This window comes from Electrophorus electricus, chromosome 23 (assembly GCF_013358815.1).
Source record: "Electrophorus electricus isolate fEleEle1 chromosome 23, fEleEle1.pri, whole genome shotgun sequence".
NCBI classification, from domain to species: domain Eukaryota; kingdom Metazoa; phylum Chordata; class Actinopteri; order Gymnotiformes; family Gymnotidae; genus Electrophorus; species Electrophorus electricus.
This window is the reverse complement of record NC_049557.1, coordinates 24,626-44,229: the sequence shown is the minus strand read 5'-3', so window position 1 is coordinate 44,229 and position 19,604 is coordinate 24,626. Positions and strand designations below refer to the sequence as shown.

General features: G+C 40.0%; 1 protein-coding gene across 3 annotated transcripts; it reads left to right on the top strand.

Moving 5' to 3' along the window:
* The first annotated feature begins 127 nt into the window (after positions 1-127).
* On the top strand, positions 128-18,391 carry ampd2b (adenosine monophosphate deaminase 2b). 3 transcript variants are annotated; one of them, XM_027007098.2, is made up of 18 exons: positions 128-349; positions 9,933-10,054; positions 10,193-10,323; positions 10,401-10,469; positions 10,566-10,674; positions 10,930-11,116; positions 11,279-11,420; positions 11,618-11,707; positions 11,960-12,089; positions 12,454-12,648; positions 13,026-13,157; positions 13,388-13,551; positions 13,779-13,905; positions 14,279-14,442; positions 14,861-14,981; positions 15,488-15,661; positions 15,837-15,947; positions 16,450-18,391. In XM_027007098.2, exons 1-18 carry the CDS (start codon positions 265-267, stop codon positions 16,663-16,665), a joined length of 2,469 nt encoding a protein of 822 aa, XP_026862899.2. In that variant the 5' UTR covers positions 128-264; the 3' UTR covers positions 16,666-18,391. The 3 variants fall into 3 exon arrangements, with proteins under 3 accessions (XP_026862899.2, XP_026862901.2, XP_026862900.2); XM_027007100.2 differs by lacking the exon at positions 128-349 and adding an exon at positions 4,011-4,042; XM_027007099.2 differs by lacking the exon at positions 128-349 and adding an exon at positions 4,428-4,531.
* The last annotated feature ends 1,213 nt before the right edge of the window (positions 18,392-19,604 follow it).

The window sequence follows — 19,604 nt, the reverse complement described above, 5'->3', positions numbered from 1 at the left end:
ACTCACTCTCTCTCTCTCTCTCTCTCTCTCTCTCTCTCTCTCTCCCTGTCTCTTTCCTGTTCTCACTCTCACTCTCTCTCTCTCTCTCTCTCTCTCTCTCCCTCTCCCTCTCCCTGTCTCTTTCCTGTTCTCACTCACTCTCTCTCTCTCTCTCTCTCTCTCTCTCTCTCTCTTTCTCTCTCTGTCACGCTGTCTCTTTCCATTCCTCTATAGCTGTGCTTGCTCAGTAACATCTCCTCGTTCTGCATCTAAACACAGGGCAAAATGACGTCCAAGCTGCCGTCTAGCAAGCCGAAGCCCACGTCCCCCTTCAGGAAGAGGGGGAGTCTGCAGTATGCTGCCAGCACAGGTAAGACCCATAAGACCCAATGGGGAGTGAGGGGGTCTAAGATGAATATCTGGATAGATATTTTGATATTTTATATGGCTCAAGGAAGCTTGCACATAAATAGAGATAGGAATAATGTTTGGGAATTCTGCCAGCGTAGCTTCTATGCTGTCATGTGACTGTTTTTTTAGACACGGTGTGAAGGTGATACTTGCAGCAGGCCGTATCTGTGCACTTCAACGTGACAGATGATTGACCTGTTGATTAGAAGGAAATATTTGCTCTGCTGAGATGAAAATGTTGTTTGGCCCATTACACTACACCTGCTGAGAAAAATAACATCAGTACGTAAAGAAGCAAGCAAATGAAGGGTGCTGTTTGTATTTTGTAAATGACAAGAACTCTCACTTAAATTGTTATAAAAGAAAGAAAGAAAGAAAGCATCTTGGTAGAAATGTAATAAGTCAGTAACAACTGTTTTTGTTTAGACTCTTTCTGATGTTACAGAATAGTTAGGTCAGGTATGCCTGATATGACTGCTAACATACCATGTCTGACCTACCACATGAGGATGCTCACATTGCAATTGATAATTGATAAATGACATAATATAAACCATATGATAGTGAATCACATCAACCTGAACTCTTTTTATAAATAACCTATGTTATCTTTACACCAGTTAGACATCAAAAAAGCCGTCAATTCAAATCAGTTTCTTGCCATATGTCAACATATGCTTGTAGAACTACATCTTAAGATTTCACACAATCCAGCAGCAGCATCGTTTGTGCTCAGAAATGAAAAAGTAACACAGCAGCCGTTCTGTCCCCATGGTAAGTCACGAAGAAAGGATTAACACCGCTAATCTAGGCAGAGCATAATCATATTCCTCTGGCTGCATTCATGTTCGTGAATGAGATGTCTGCAGCCCTAGGTGTGAAGTATCAGATACACCTTTGCAGTGGAGTGATTAGCTAAGGCATTAGCATGAGCAGGTGGTATCTGAAACATGTGGAAGACCAAATCTGCTGATTTGACACCTTTGGCTATGTGATTGTTTCTAAGCAAACTGTTTTAAACCAATCTTACAGAAAAGAAAATATACTGAGGGCAAATGCATTAAATGTGTTTCTTGCAGAAAAGAACTGAAACAAAATGTACTTAACATCTCTCATAAAAGAGCATGTTATTATAACCACATATTATTATGTGCAAACTGTTTAGTGAAGCATTTAGGCAATTAACACCCACCAAACAGTCATCAGCACTGTGCTGATTGGAGCGTAGGAGGCTCCTCGCCATTGTGTGATTACAACATGGCTGGCCTGACAGCTTAATAGCTCCGGTACTGTCTAAGGACAAAACCCAAAGTGGACTGCAATAACTGAATTGAGGAATAAGGTGGACAAAATGGTTCCTCTCACTAGGCCACAGGCAAAGGAGGCAGTGTTCAATGCAATTGAAGGCAGAACTTTCTGATGAACACTACACAGCTAAATAAAATATAAAATATAAACAAAATTGTTATAGGTATCGGAGGCACCACATATAAATAATTATTTAGAAGGGCTTTTGTGAATGTTAAAGGCTTTGCCAAGACACAGAAAATGTATGGTATTCAAATAGATGCCTTCAACTCTGCGTTGGTGTCTGGTCTTGTACACCACACACTGCTATAATGACACCTTCTCAGACCTGCTCTCTTCTACTTTTCACTTTCTGCTGAACCCAGAAGTTGCCATTAGTGCACTGAGCATCATGGTGGAGAACCTCTCCATCTAGCTTCTTCGCAATGTCTCCCAGCCTCCATACACCAGAACTCAGTGGCTCTATATTCATTGGTAACCTTTGGATTTTGACCCCTGTGAGAGTCACTTCCTGCCCTATTGGTTCTAGGAGAGATGGAAGTTTTAAACGGCTCTTTCACAAACTACCAACAGCTTTCATATTATTTTCGACTTCACACTCTGCTCTCATCACAGCATCTACCAGTCCATATATTTCTGTTCAAAAGAAAGTCCTGGATTACATACAAGAGGTAAGAACCAAATGAAGACCTGTCATTCCTCTTGATCAGATTATGAACCTTTTCCTTATTTTAGTGCTGGAAGGTTTATTGATCAGTAGCTCATTATGAAAGTTCTCAGCAAAATCTTTCTATACTTATTTATTTGTTTAAATAGTATGCAAGGTCACAGTTCTAAGTATAGTAGCCTTGTTAATAAACCCAGTGTTCAGTTTGCTGAAATTAGTGATAAAATGATTTACCTATAAACTCTCACTCTACCACAATAATAACAATGTTGGTGCTGCAACCCTTTCTCCATCTTAGGGGTCTCAGTTCAGCGTTCAGCAGTTGTTACTCAAGCACTATATTCCTTGGGGCTAGCTCTCAATCACAGGTTAGATAAAAGTGTTTGCTTTCTAGAGATGTGCTGGCAGTCACCTCAGAATGATTAAATTGTTCCTGTTGCCTGTATCTAGTACAGTTTCCCTTTGAGACATGCAGGAGACGATGCCTATACTCCACTGTGATTACAGACCTTCCTTTAAGCAGAAGGATTTTCTCATAAGGCCTTTCTTTTATTTTGGAGAACCAAACTTAGTTAACTTAAACATAGTTAAGTGAGGTGATCATATCAGTTAATCTTATAAAAAGAGGAAACTGCATAAAATAAGTGTCCATTTATTTATTCATTTTATCCATTAATTAATTTGTTCAATCTTGTTTTGAAGAGCAGGGAAAAGCATGATTATTTATTATCTTATGTTCAGTACTGCATATCATCAGTTATAATGATGAAAAATGCTAGTTTTATAGATGTTTTTTATGTATATAAATGTTATATTATGGTATTGCAGTGTATATTTTATGTGACAGTAATATCAATGTTACACAATGATACAAGAGCTCCTGTAGGTACTCAGTAGGCCACTGTGGAATCTCTGCAGAGCAGCCAGGCTTTGTTCACACAGTGCTGTCGCCAGGACCAATTAGTCTTTTATGTAACCATGGTGATATTTACACAAAAAAATGATGAAGAAGTGTAAAATCTGCAAACGTGTGAATAATTGATGTAGACTGCAATAATGCATAGCAGTGGGAAAGAGTCTGAATTGCTGAAAAACAGGGAAAGTGGTCTGGCGTGTAACCATTAAAATATATATTAATCTATACATATGTTTTAATCAGCGTGGATGCAAAATACCACATTATTAAAACATTTTTATATGTAAACACTTTGATGACAACAGATTTATTTCGGCGACATCCACAAAAAAAGTGTATAATGCCTGCAAGAGATTCAGTGCTTTATATCAGCGGGGGGGGGGGGGGGGGGGGGGGGGGGGGGGTCATAGAAATTAGTCATGCCGGTGTACAATGCTTGTTTGTTGACAAGCAAATATTATTGAACTGTCTTCTGCATGCTGGGAAGTCTCTTTTTCAGCATTAGCACAGTCATCAGAATGCATCATAGAAAATAGAGGGGGACTGAAAAACTAACAGAGGGCATTTCTAACCAAAAATGCACAAGGGATGCTGTTAAACTCTCCCCTACCCTCAGCAGTGAAGTGGTACGGTCCAGCTGGGTATCAGAGATATTTAAACAAAAAGGGAAATGACAGAAGCTGGATGAGGGCACTGGCAGGAACCAGGAAGAGGAGAGGGGGGAGTGGATACATCGACCCCATCAGCTGTGTTTACTGTATGTATGTATCTATGAGGGACAGATCCAATGGCAAGCCTGTGTGAGTGAGCAAATGAAATTAAGTATTTTGTTGTAGATATTTGGTTTCAGAACGCTTGTGTGGTGTGGCTGCATCTCTCTCTCTCTCTCTCTCTCTCTCTCTCTCTCTCTCTCTCTCTCTGTCTCTCTGCATGCATGTTATGTGTACAAGCATGTGTATATGTATCAAAACACAAACCATCATATGCAACACAATTATCAGAGTGCATCATAGAGTTTGAAGATATAGGGCAACTAAAACACTAAAACGAGGATATGCTCACTAAAGATCCACCACGGATGCTGTTAAACTCTCCCCTGCTTGTGCTCTGAAGTGGTATAGTCCGGCTGTGTGTCAGAGGTATTTAAATGTGAAGGGGAACGACAGAAGCTGGATGAGGGCACTGGCAGGAACCAGGAAGAGGAGAGGGGGGAGTGGATACATCGACCCCATCAGCTGTGTTTACTGTATGTATGTATCTATGAGGGACAGATCCAATGGCAAGCCTGTGTGTGAGCAAATGAACTTAAGTATTTTGTTGTAGATCTATGTTGTTTCAGAATGCTTGTGTGGTGTGGTTGCATCTCTCATTTTCTCACTCTCTCTCTCTCTCTCTCTCTCTCTCTCTCTCTCTCTCTCGCTCTCTCTCTCTCACACACACACACACACACACACACACACACACGCACACACTTTCTCATGTTGTGTGAAAAAAGAGAAACAGCCGAAAACCCAAGCTGGTTTGCAGAGTCCATCTCTTCCATGTCTCCTCAGCCAGGTCATATGTGCCTAGAGGGGACTCCTGCTCAGCACTCTCTCTGCTCCTCTCTTCCCTCCTTTTTTTTTTTTTACATATCACTTTGCTCTCCCCTGTTATTTATCTTTAAGCCAACAGCTTGGATGCTGTCAGCTCATGCTTTTTATCTGGAAGATATATTGTTTTTAGTGTGTGTGTGTGAGTGAGAGAGACAGAGAGAGTGAGAGAGTGAGTGAGTGAGTGAGTGAGTGAGTGAGTGAGTGAGTGAGTGAGTGAGTGAGTGAGTGAGTGAGTGAGTGAGTGAGTGAGTGAGTGGAAAGAATCTATTTCGTACTGATGTTTATTGATTGATTTTCTGTTTCTGTGAAGGTGAGGAGGGTAGAGTTACACTGGCAGCACTGGAATAGCGTAACAGAGGATTTTGATAAGGCAGAGAGTTCAGGAAGAGAATACCTTTCATGCATTTGTGTGTGTTTGTGTATTTTAGATAAGAATAGAGTAGCAATCACACCCTGCTATCAAACCATGGGATTTCCAGGTGGTAAATGTGTGTTCTGATCACCATACCAAAGAGCCAGCTCTCTGACTCAACAACCAGAGCACACACTACCCTCTTCTTCTGGGGGTAATTGTCTCTGAAACATTGCCCTCTTCTTCAGCTAGCAACACTTGAGCTTCATACATTCTATATATCTCTCACACATCCACTTTCATGCAGGTCACCAGGGGTTCACACTGAAATCACAGGTGCTTTCTTTAATCATAAATGCTCCCAGTGAACTCATTTCTGACACAATTGTGATAAAGGCTGAGGACAGCAACCACGCCCTGCTGTCTAACCCGGAAGTACACATGTTCTCTGACCACCAGATCAAAGAGCCAGCTCTATGGCCCAGTAATCAGAACATACATTGGCCTTTCTGAGTGACGGTCTCTGTCACAATACCCTCTCCTTCAGTGACACTCACCATCACGGATAGATGGTGTCATGTTTAGAGACATAAAATATAACACAAGGAGGCTTGGCAGTCTGATTTTAAGCACTTTTCATCTTATGTTTAATCCTCCCAAAATGTTCCCAAAAAATTGTATTATATAGAAACAGCAGTGGTGTAAGTGTTTCCTCATTGCATGAATGTGAAAGAAAAACCTATTCAAATTAAACTAGCCTGCACAGTCAATTCAAGCTGCCTGTATCCCCAATGCAAAGCTGAACATTGCGGAAGCAACAGAGACAAGGAGCATCTATGGTGGTTGGTCTTATAATAAACACTTTTGTATAAACACTTTTTTCCAATGTATTGCAGAATGCAATAATGCAAAATGTATTAAAATGACTGTAACCAATGCAGATTCTGTAACAATGCAGATTCTCGGGAACTTTGTGGTAAATCACAGCAAATCGTTGATTAATGGAGATAAATTGTTGATTTGTAAGTACAGTTGGCCAACAGAGAGAACTGCAGAGACAGGATATCCTGTAATATTATCTAACAAGTGCAATATGTAATATGACTTGATATACAGTTCTAATTGGAGGCGTTATTGAAAAATTGGGCCCAAGGTGGTCTAGAGAATTTGTATTGATTCATCAGATGCAAGATAATGTCTTTTCTTTCCAAATGTTGGATTTATAGTGGAGAAGCCATCCTGTCTGAATGTGAATAGAACAGGGAAAAATGCAGAATCTAACAAACACCACAGTGCTACAAAGAGGCTGTACTGATTCAGTGAAAATTCTGTATCAGTGATGTATTACCCTCATCAGAATAATCTTACTATGGCTTGTTATAACAGATCTTACAGTATGAAGCCTAAGTCTAGACAAGGCATAATCTGATCTGTGATGGCAACTTCTTTTTTGAGCTAAAGACCTGGGGCTTGACTCTGTTTCCCCAGTCTCCTGTTTGATTTCAACAGCTCCCAGTTCCCTTCTGTATCCTCTGATACCCTAAAATATATATTCACAACTGAGATCTTTGCAGATATGCTAATTAGAAGTCTCATGACCAGGAGCTGTGTTTGATGTCTCTGAGGTTTGTGATGGGCTTTCACCATCCCTACATAGTTGAGTTTGCTGTTTTTATTGTTTTTTTTAACCTGGTGCCTTGCTGATTATGATTACAGTAGTTATGTTTTGTCCTGTCCACTGTGAGACAAAGAGCATAAACCCAGAACTCTCTTCACTACCCTGAAGTGACCCACATTACTATGAAAAGTAATGATTCTAACCTTTGAGCTTTTCCTTTCTAATACCAGCTGAACAATAAACTTCAGTTCAATAGTTCAGTTATGCAGAAAGATAGTGAATTGATTTGTTTACTGGTCCCTGTTCTGAGCAGTCTGAATAGTCTCCTTAACACCATGACACGAACTCAAAGTGCTCACCATTGACAATTTTGCTAAGCGACCTGAAGAAATCATCAGAAGCAGGGAACTGTGAGGTGATGCGAACTGTGCACTGATCCAAGACCTGTCACAGCTGCCTGCAAACCTTTCCTATTATTTATGTTTATAAGATAATTGTGATAACTGGTCTGACAGCCTGAGGCATAGTTGAAGATTATAAAATAGGCTTAAGAGCTTTTATGAATCAGTGGATGTCAGGGAGGATTATACTATAGCCTAAAATGCTTTGTTTGGTTTTTGCTATGTATATAGTCAGTTGGATCATTTTATCTCTGAGCTTTGCAATGATGTCATAGTGTCAGTAAAGGTGCACTATTAGTCGTGGAAAGTGCACTACTTGTCCATTCATGAGCTGTTTAAAAGCATGAGGCCAAAACTGCTTTTTCACATCAAACAGCATAACAGGTGACCAGTTTGCATCTAAAACAGTCAACATTAGAATTCAGAGGCTGAATTACAGTACTATTCCTTGAGATGCTTGTTTTAATGTTTACAGTCCACGGCAGGCCAGCCAGAGTGAGTGAAACGTGTGTTGCTGTTGTTGTTTTTTCCTGCCATTTGTTTGGTGATGGTGTGCGAGAAGGAGATGGGTGTTGTATAACCACAGAAGCTGCAGCACCAAATATAGCAGCCATTAAGAGATTAGATCATGTGTCTGTGTCCTCCACTGCAGCCAGACTGGGCTCAAAACTCATAGGCGCACACGAGCATTTTTGTACTTTCTTGTTCTTGCCATGTCCCACTAAAAATGTGCAAATGATATAATATGTGGAAGTACATTATGGGTATAATGCTAACACATAGCTGAGAGAAGAGGAAGAAAGTGATGGAAAGAACAGGCAGAGACAGAGAGTGAGTTTCCTCACCTGCTGTGCTTCTTTCTCCTCGTGTAGTCTGTTAATGAACTGCCACTGTCATAATTATCCTCTCCATCTGCCCTATAGCATCCACCCACGTGCTTAAGCAGATAACTGGTCTCCTCAAGGTCCTGTTATTACCCGTTCAATTAAACGACTGAGTGAAAACATTAGCAGTGAACAGCCAGTCTATAAGAAGTCCATTTACTGTGCTTTTCTGAATATCATTTAGTATTACTTTGGCTCAGGTTCCGCCTTCACAGTTATGTGCATATTGCTACACCACTACTTTTAATGCACATCAGACTGTAAAGTTAAACAGTAAATTGTACTGCATCAGTAGTTAATGAATGCTAATTCTTCTGTGCATAAATGTATTTTGATAGTATGCTGTTGTGTTGTAAAGTATGTTGTGAATGAGCATACTCCTTGCTCAGCGAGAGTAATTACTGTTTAGGTCCACATGATCGGGGCAGTGTTCGGCTTTCAGACGGCGAGTGACTTCATATTGCGAGGTAAACCGAGGCCTGGTGGCAAACGACAGATTTAACAGACACCTGTGCTGAACAAAAGAGAAGGTGTGACTGAGAAGGTGTTACTAAATTGCACGCGACATTATGTGCAGCGCGGAAAGGATCCACTTTCTGACTGTGTTCTGATGTTTCCTTTGGCTGATCGTCAAGCAGTGGGTCTGGATGATTCTCATTCGCACCATTTTTCTTTAATCTGGCCGATATAACAGCAGTTTAACACACACACGAATTAGGAATTGAGGTACTGAATAGCCACCAAGCAAGAGGGGATGTTCAAAGCTACACTGAATATAAACAGCTACAATATTATGCCTTCAGTATTATTGCAGGTGTGCATCTTTAGAAGAGAGTTAAAAGCATGACATGGAAGTGCTTTGATACATTTCAGTCGTTATTGGTTAGTACATAACCAGAATAGAAATTTATAGAAAAGTATTATGCAGTGGTATATTAATGATAGAATACAAAAAAACAATACAGGATTATGTTGTCCATCACTCTAAACTTTGCAAATTATATGAATAATATATTTAAATATCTGATAAAGAAGATTTTTGAGGAATATCATTTTGAGTTTTAATGATTTGTCTCTGCAGCTGAGCTGGCTTTATTTTGTTGGCTGCCTTCAATCTGCCATCTGGTTGTCCAGAATAATTCCAGATCTGGACATGTGTGTGTTAATTGGTGGACAGCAGCTCCTGTGTCTCTGTGGCACAAGAGCTGCTTAAATATTCATCTGTGTCGTGAATATTTAATTCATTATGACAGTGTAGAAAGGCTGATATCACAAGGAGGGGCAGTGGAAGCCATACCACAGGTCAGAGGGGTGAGAAATAGTTCACACTTAATCTAGTGAAAGTATTTCCAAAAATAAAGTAGTGAGAACATACACACACACAATAATGGTCTTCCACCCAAATGTTCTCATTGTGCTTGAGACACAACACCTGTTGGCTAGTCTACAGTGTTTAACCCATTCTTCTCCTCTTTTGCCTCTTCTTGTTGGGGACAATAGTAATGATTACTAAAATGAAAAAGCAGTCTTTTCCACATTGTCCATGGGTGTTGCCATCACATGTAAACCTCTCTCTCTCTCTCTCTCTCTCTCTCTCTCTCTCTCTCTTTCTCTCTCTCTCTCTCTCTCACACACACACACACACACACACACAGTATTAATCATTACTTTAATGGCTCAAAGGATTAGCTTTCTGTCACTCTCACCCTTGCTCCCCTTTCATTCCCTATCTTTACCACAATCTCTCTCTCTCTCTCTCTCTCTCTCTCTCTCTCTCTCTCTCTCTCTCTGTGTGTGTTAGATGTGCGTGGTGGCCATCATCTCCTAACTTCCCAGTATTCCTTGCCTGGTATCCCAGTAGCCAAGCACGGACCTGTTGACCTGCGGACTTCCATGGATGGCAAATACAAAGAAATTGCTGAGGTGGGTGACATAACCTTGCATTTTCTGGCTTGTCTTATCTTGCATAATAATGTATCATTCTTAATGTGTTTTTGTTTGTATAATGTGTGAATATTTTAGTGCGTTTACTTCTCTTAATTTGTGTGTATGTGTGTGTAGGAGCTGTTCTCGCGCAGCCTGGCGGAAAGCGAAATGCGAAGTGCTCCCTATGAGTTTCCAGAAGACAGCCCCATCGAACAGCTGGAAGAGAGGCGTCACCGGCTCCAGCGGCAGATAAGCCAGGACATCAAGTAAGACCAACCCTCCTGCCCTTTTACATGGTCGCTCTTAACCAGTCACAGATAAGCAATTCCCTGTCGTCACACAGGTATGAGCCTGAGATTCTCCTGAGAGCCAAGCAAGAATTTATGAAGACAGACAGCGCCTCAGATCTGGAGTGAGTTAGCTGTTTCCATGTGATTAGCTTGGAACACTTTGAGGTTTGCTGAAATCTGTTGAGGATCCTCGTCTTTCCCCGCTTATCTGTGTCCAGGCGCCTGAAGGAGCAGAACCAAGTGCCTGGCGACCTGTACCCAGAGCGAGAATTAATACCGGAGAGGGAGTACCAGCGAGTCACCATCTCTGGAGATGAGAAATGTGGAGTGAGTGAGATAGAACCAGAGGAAAAGCTTGTTTTTTTGTATTTTGAATGATAAAAAAAAAACAGCAGCAGATGCTGAGAGTATGGTTGTTTTGCTTAAATGGCAAAACATTACTGTAGCCAAATAGCAACATTCCAACCCTGTTCCTAACCCAGATTTATTGCAGATTTAATTAAGCTTCTGAGTTAAGTTCATTTATAATACTGTAACTGTTTCAATGATTTGACTTCATCTCAATTCTCTTCTATTCTCTAGGTCCCCTTCACAGACCTGCTGGATGCTGCTAAGTGTGTGGTGAAGGCTCTGTTCATCAGAGAGAAGTATATGACCCTCTCCGACCAGAGTTTCTGCACGACTACGTTGCGCTTCCTGCATGAGCTTGGAGACAAGCCTCTGGACCTGGACGTGTATGAGGACCTGCCCGAGGCCTCCGTAACTGCAGGTGAGTGAACTCGTTTGCTGTTCTGATGATGATGACAAGGGCCGAACATCTTTTGTGTATTTTGTGGATGGATTACTGAGTGACAAAAAAAAGGTAAGAAAGAAACACACTTCAAATTAAAAACTAAACTGCTGTTTCGTTCTTTGGACATTTTCCCCCCAGATGCCCCATTTCACCCCCCTGTATCTAAGACCCACCCCTACGAGGGTCTAGATCCTACAAGTTTGCCCCCGGATATGGGCTACAGCCTCAAAATGCTGGATGGCGTCATACATGTGTATACTCACAAAAGCAAAATAGAGAAGTGAGAACTCCTTCCTTCTGCCTTCACTTACTTTCACTTCATTAGAAACATGATGCACATTCAATATTTAAATATTTATTTTGTTCTGATCCTTATGATATATTTCCTGAATTGTGTCATTACCTAACTACTCTTAGGTACTGTGAAAAGTCTAGTGCTTTCCTACTTTTAAAACTTCTTATCATTGTTTTCTTCAGGGCCACGGAGCTAGATCTACCCTACCCAGACCTGCAGGAGTATATCGCTGACATGAATGTCATGATGGCTCTCATCATTAATGGGCCAGTGTAAGACACACCCAGGCTTAAGTGAATATGCATAGTCGTATTTTACACCTGAAGTTACACTGATGTTGCTTTGATAATTAAGTGCAGAAAGCGCTGTAAACATTACAGGAAAATGTCTAGTGCTTTTAAGTGTTCAAGAATAAGGAGGTCCTATAACCCAGACATTTGGAATTTATTTCAATGATATCTCAGCCAGGACCATTTGCTGTTCCTGAATAGTCTTTGATTCCTGACCAAGGGATTTGTCAACAGGAAATCTTTCTGTTATCGTCGACTCCAGTACCTGAGCTCAAAGTTTCAGATGCACATCCTCTTAAATGAGATGAAAGAGTTGGCAGCACAGAGGAAGGTTCCTCACCGTGACTTCTACAACATACGCAAGGTGAACTTTTATACCTTCTAATACATGCAACACCAGTCTACATATGTAAAATAATTCTTCCATAGTTCTTACATACATATTAGGTAATCATAATAATAATAATAATAATATAAAAAGATTGTTTTTAATTATTATTATTATTATTATTATTATTATTACCTAATATGTATGTAAGAACTATGGTGTTATTATTGGTGTCATTATTATTATTATATACTAATATTTATACAGTGTAGTTACACTATTGGCATTCCCACATTATTCAGTTTTAACATGTCTACTCTACATTGAATCATCTTTGACTAAAGGCTCCCATCTTTAAGATGTTCACTTTACTGTCTCTGTTCTTTCTCCCACGCCTCAGGTGGATACACATATCCATGCCTCATCTTGCATGAATCAGAAGCACCTGCTCCGCTTCATTAAGAGGGCCATGAAGAAGTCCCCTAAAGAGATTGTCCATGTGGAGAAAGGACGTGAACAGACACTTATGGAGGTCTTTGAGAGCATGAACCTCACAGCTTTTGACCTCAGCGTGGACACACTGGACATGCATGCAGTAAGGAAGCACTAAGGTTGCCCTTTGTTAATGTTAGTTATTGATTGGGGGATATATATATATATATATATATATATATATATATATATATATATATATATATATATATATATATATATATATATATAATACTTGACTAGTAATCAGTTCATGTCTCACCACTGCCAAGTTGGGACCCTGCGCAAGGCCCTTAACCCTCATTTGCTGAAGTTGTACTCATAATTGTAAGTTGCTTTAGATAAAAGGGTCAGCTAAATGCCATATATGTACATATAAAAACTCATGAGTAGAAATGACAAAGCCCAAATGAACAGGAAATAGAAATGATGAGCAGACATGTCTAATTGCAAATGTTTGGATCCCATCCCTCTGGCCAGGATCGGAACACGTTCCATCGCTTTGACAAATTCAACGCCAAATACAACCCCATTGGCGAGTCCATTCTCCGAGAGATCTTTATCAAAACAGACAACCATATTGAAGGGAAATATTTTGCCCACATTATCAAGGTATCATCTGCAGTTGCATTGCGTGAGGAATTGCATTGCATTGCATGAGGAACTGGACAGTGACAATTTTTGCTGTTTTGGTTCTGTACTCCTGCACATTGCATATGAAATGAAACAGCAACTATGAGGTTAAAAAGCAGAATATTGCTCTTAATTTACATATTTACTTATCTATACTGACCAATTGACACCTCGCCCCCTGCTGACCATGATGCTTCAATGCATTTCAGGAGGTTATGGCAGACCTCGAGGAAAGTAAATATCAAAACGTTGAGCTGCGTCTTTCCATATATGGCCGCTCCAGAGATGAGTGGGACAAACTGGCCCAGTGGGCTGTCAGACACCAGGTCTACTCAGACAATGTCCGCTGGCTCGTCCAGGTCCCTCGGCTGTTGTGAGTGCCAATGTCTGCCTTCACGTCACATGTCTGTATCACATCGCATTACATTTTAGTACTAGTTAAGAGATTATTCAAATTAAACAATATTTCTGTAAATTTGGTGCTATAGCACCATTTTGGCTGTGATTTACTCCAACTTTACTCCACTTTAGTCCATTTTTAAATTGTTTTCATAGCAATACTGTCTTAATTACATGACAAATGGTGTGTCTCTTGTGCAGCGATGTCTACCACACCAAGAAACAGCTCTGCAATTTCCAGGAAATGCTAGAGAACATCTTCATGCCTCTGTTTGAGGTCACTGTCAATCCAAGCAGCCACCCAGAACTCCATGTCTTCCTACAGCATGTGAGTAATGAGCTGATAATAATGTGTTTTGTATGACAGGAGTGATCAGTCAATTCCCAACTACATCTCAGTGCTGCCCGATCTAGAAATATACACAGCACAAAGCTTTCGATAGCACTGGCCAGTGACTTAATTCAGTGTTGCATCACTCTGTAGCAAAGCCATCTCTAGGTCAACTCTTAAGGCACAAATTAACACTGATCTCATGTACTGACTTCATCACACACTGTGTATTCAAAGAAATCTAGAATAATCACACAGATATACTGCAACAGTTTGGCCTATAAAAAGGCCATTGGGCAATGGGATTTTTTTTTCTTTTCTCAAAGCACCCTGCCAGTGTTATGTGACTAAAAAGTGCTACATCCATCAGGTGGTTGGCTTCGACAGTGTAGATGATGAGTCCAAACCAGAGCAGCACATCTTTAACTTGGACAGTCCTCTCCCTGCCAACTGGATAGAGGAGGACAATCCACCTTACTCCTACTATCTCTACTACATGTATGCCAATATGACCGTGCTCAATGACCTGCGCAGGTATGCCTCTGGTACATCACAGCCTCCTACCATCATGGATTCATAAGAGGTGCACCAGCACCATAAGTACACATGTAGTGCAGTTCTGCTGTAAGCCAAGCAAGATGAGTATTGTTTGTGAGCTGTGGTTGAAAATCTTTAAATAAATAAAGTTAAACAACAATAAGGTGTGAAATGAATCACAGTCAAATCAGATATAGTAGGTCACTCTCACAGCTTATGTACCTTACCAACTGTTCTAAAATACTGTGTATGCATGCTATACATAAAATGCCAAAATGTAGGGTCAATAAAGTTATGCTTTCTCAAGAAAGCTAATTTTTAAAAAATGTGGATTCAGAAAAAAATACTCTTTATCATCATCTATGCTTATATAGGACTGTAAAAGTATTTAAATATCAGGCCTTCCTTCTTACAGGAGAAGGAACTTCAATGCGTTTGTGCTGAGGCCACACTGTGGCGAGGCAGGTCCTATCCACCACCTGGTGTCTGGTTTCATGCTCTCAGAGAACATCTCACATGGACTGCTCCTCAGGAAGGTCGGGAATCAAACCTTCCCTGAACTTTTGTGTTTTCTCTAAACCTCACCTGTTTTTCTTTTTATTTGCAAAATGTTTCTCCTCTTCTCCTCTATGGTTACACATATTGTAACTGTGGCCGGTATGGAATAGCAATAGAAGCAGGTATGTTTTGTCCAGTGTGTTATTTTAGTCTATTTAAACAGCGCTCACTCACTCGCTCACTCACCGACTCACCCACACACCCAGTCATTCACGGACTCACTCTCTTCAGAAAGATGGACTTTGACAGGGTTTTCATGAAGTTAACATTGCTTGTGCTGTTATTGTATGTCATTCTACCTGACAATGTTTCATTACACATGGTGTCCTGGGCGGTTTTTTTTGTTTGTTTGGTTTTTTTTTGCATATTTTTCATTATAAATATTTCCATTTCTTTGGCATTTAACCTGCCAGCCAGCCTGGCTGATATTTATGACAGAGATAGTGATGCTGGACTTCAAATATGGCTGTTGATTCCTCTCCAGGCTCCAGTGCTGCAGTACCTGTATTACTTGGCCCAGATCGGCATTGCCATGTCTCCCCTCAGCAACAACAGCTTGTTCCTCAGCTACCACCGTAACCCACTACCCGAGTACCTGTCCAGAGGGCTCATGGTCTCCTTATCCACTGATGACCCTCTCCAGTTCCACTTCACAAAGGTCAGAGTCTTCTCAACAAACCATAGCTATGTTCATATAGACTCTTAATGAGACTTTTCAACAACAAAAAATACTATGAATGTAACTCATTGAAGGGCGTCTCTTCTGTGAGACACAGTTGGATTTAACTGACAAAGACAAATGACTTGTGTATGTTTGTGTGTGTGTGTTTCAGGAACCCCTAATGGAGGAATACAGTATAGCTGCTCAGGTGTGGAAGCTGAGCTCATGTGATATGTGTGAGCTGGCCAGAAACAGTGTGCTCATGAGTGGTTTCTCCAACAAGGTGCTGACTCTGACACACAGGATTGTACCCTCAATGTACGTTAATGGCTCCCACTGCCTGGCTGAATAAGAATGATCTTTTGCAGGATTAGGACACCTATATTTACTTATAACCTTGATGTACAGTGGTGTTGCCCAGTCCTGGGGATGCCATGACTTGCGGTTTCCCTCTTTTTGCCCTTTCACTGTTGATTCACTTATTCAGTTCACAAAGGGCTTCATAATTTGTTGATTAATTAATTGAATGATGTTAAACTCTATTAGGTGAATAAGGTGAATAGATGAGTTGAATTAGGTGTGTTAGCTACATTATGAAAAACACATAAATATATACAGTACATGTATTCCACAGCACTGAGATTGGGAGCCACTAACATACAGGGTGTAATAGCTTGAACTCTTTTGGATTACATTCTTAAAATTTTATCAGTGATAAAGCAAGTGCTCCTGCATATACAGTATATGTACACTGAATGCATTATGACATTCTCCTCTGTGTACAGATGAAGAGTTATTGGCTCGGTCCCAACTACATGAAAGAGGGCCAGGACGGCAACGACATCCGACGCACCAACGTGCCGGACATCCGCGTGGCGTACCGCTTTGAGACACTGTGTGAGGAGCTGAATCTGATCACACAGGCAGTAAGGAGTGAGGAACTCGAGACCATTGAAGAGGAAGCTTCTATGTGCATGAGCACAGTGCAGGGGGCACAGTAAGGAACGGCAACACCAGCACCCAGTAGCCTCTCTAAATATGATTGGTGCCCAGTTTGGTGGCCAGTTCCAGCATGCAGTGTTGGTTCTAAACTAAACAGGATATCTAACCTGACCTTGCATCTGTACTATCTGCTGACATGGCATCCTTCAAGGTTATGCACCTCATAACGTCAGCAGCCAGTGGTAAATTTTACCCAAGTACCAGTCAGCAATGTCTTGGGTTCTGGAATAGCTCCATGTTGACTACCAGCAAGCATGGCAAACCTATATGTTGATTTGCTTTGGTGCAGGTTTGTGGTGGTAATGCTATTGTTCAACATCTTTTCAATACATTATTTAAAAAAAAAAAAAAAAAAAAAAGATCCAACAGTTGCAGCAACGTGTGACTGGGGCATAAATAGAAACTCACCTTGACCAAGTGGTCATGGATGCTTGTAATGGAAAATGGGCAGCATGGGTCTTGGTTCCATGCAGCAGAGCCTCTACTCTACACTGCGTCTGTGAGTTCAACATGATTTCAAACATCTCTCTCATCTTTCATTTATAAATGTGTGTGATATCTTTGTTATCTTGATTTGGCCTGGTAATGTCCTATGTTATTATTCTATGTTTTATTGGTAGATTTATTTATTAGGATGACATTTTTGTGTGTGTATGTACATGGATAAATGTAACTGAATTGTTATTTATTGCAAATCAAAATTCTTATCAAAGTGAAGTTTTTTTTCTTCTGGTCTTGTTCTATCTTAAAATTACATACTTTAAGATGTTTTTGAGCTTTAATTACTAACAAGTTCATAAAAGTGTATATATAAAGTACTCGTGATTTTTATATGCCTCTAAAAGCATTATAATTTCACACAGCTCATTATTTGATATAAAGTATGAAATATTTTGGTGATTATTGTCCTAAAAACAAACCCCTCAGACAGTTCACATCTGTTCCCTCTTCAAGCTAATCTGTTATAAAGTTCAGTCTTTATAGCTGTTTATAGTCTTTATATGGGCTTGGTACACTATTCTAGTTACAGTGCACAATTTCTCTTAAAGTACCCATAGTCTACATTTTCTTTTTATTGAATAGTTTCCTTGATGTCTATTTCTAATGCTTTATGTTCCAATAACAGCCATAATTCATTTTTTCACACAACCATTTCACAACGCTTCTTTATATCTTAAAATTAAGCAGGCTGCTTTTTAGACAGATATAAGCTAAATGAGCTCTGTTCTGATTGGCTGCCCTGTACTATGCCTCATTCAGAAAGCACTCAGAGCTGTAACATGCCTGATAACAGTGGGTGGAGCTAAACTGCTGTAAGATGAATAGGAGGAGATATGTGGAGTTTGTTCTTGTGACATCAAAACAAAACAGTGCCTAAGCTGTTTTTGCAGCTTAGGTTACATATAAGGACTTTATGGACTTTGAGAGTGAAGAGTGTTTTGAAACTATAACAATATTTACATAGTACTTCAAATCCAAGAAATTCATTTTTCCATGAAGGCCAATTAAAAATAACGTTAAAACATTCAAAAAAGCTAATTAATTATCTATTAAAACATAGAAACTCCATTAAGTGGCAATCTAAATAACCATATGACAAAATATGTTTTAAGCTGTGTATAACTTAAGATATTCCTTGTTTCTGACAAATATGAGCTCTTCATTTTGCTCACTATTCCACAGCACTAAAATTACCTTTAGAATAAAAAACTAAAGTATCTTAAATCTTGGTTTGAAATCCTAGACTACTTTTTTGTTGTTCTTAGCCTTCTGTCTGTCTCTCTATCTTTATGTGTCTGTATGTGTACTTTTTATTTAAAACTAATCAATTATATAACCACTTAAAGCTTCAGTACAAAAATCTATGACATTGGTGATGTGCGCTTATTAAAAAGTGTTAAGCTTGACTATTAAATTATTATTATAAATTAGATCCACTTTTGATTTTAACCTATCTAACTCATCTGTCTATGTTCCTCGTTGTCTGTCATCTTCTCTAGAAGGGTTTTCGTAGTGTATTGTCAGTGACAAAACCAGGAGCCATCTGCCAATAGCATGTGCTGACAGAAACAGCCAGTGAGCCCGCTCCCATATACGTCAACACCACCCCTCAGCCCCCACCCCAAAGCTGTCAAAACCACCACCATGTCAAAACTTGCATAAAAAGGCAGGTATAGGTCTCTGCAGACTGGCTGTGAGGGCACGACAAAAGGTGGGTATGTCAAACTGTGATGCGTGTACACCAAAAGGTTACTTCTATTGTCCAACAAATGCTGTCAGTTACACAATGAGACAAAAAAGGGTTGCCAAATTCGAACATCTCGGCAAAATCTTACATTCACCTTTAGCACGAAAAAGTAAGTTCCGAATGACACATTTTCATTGCCTTTAATTAACATGTGGAATATAACTTCATACAGTATATCAATGCAGTTATAATTTTTAACTTTATTGATCTCACTCTATTTCTCAGTCTGAATGCTAGCTAATACAGTCGAGGGGGGACCAGCTTGGCTGGCTAACTAGTAGCATGCTACTTAATACAGTTAATATGATGCGTTGATATAAATATAAATGAATTGGTACAATAATGTTTGCAGGACAGTCTCCTAAAAGGTTCATGCTTAAACATAAAATACAGCATTAAATATGTCCTTGTAAAAAGTTGCTTTGGTATGATGGATGGTCCTTCTCCAAGGATGACGTCAAAGGGGTTGCTTATAGAAATCATATAAGGAATTTACCCGTGGTTTCACCTACTCTAGGGTTAGGGTTAGGGTCACCTCTCTTTTGACACACGCACTGTCCTTTCCATATACCAAGCAAGTTTTCGAAACGCCCACTACTCAAAGGGAGCCCAAAGAAATGTACTTGTCGAGGACAACTATAAAATCAGAAAGAAAGAAAAAACACTTGAGAGTGAAAAAAGACAGTTTGT

Excerpts from the sequence above, each read along its gene's own strand:
- ampd2b (XM_027007098.2), top strand. The coding sequence starts at position 265 with ATGACGTCCAAGCTGCCGTCTAGCAAGCCGAAGCCCACGTCCCCCTTC. Across the intron at positions 13,906-14,278 it reads TCCATGTCTTCCTACAGCAT|GTGGTTGGCTTCGACAGTGT; the intron begins GTGAGTAATGAG and ends TACATCCATCAG. Across the intron at positions 15,662-15,836 it reads TCCAGTTCCACTTCACAAAG|GAACCCCTAATGGAGGAATA; the intron begins GTCAGAGTCTTC and ends TGTGTGTTTCAG.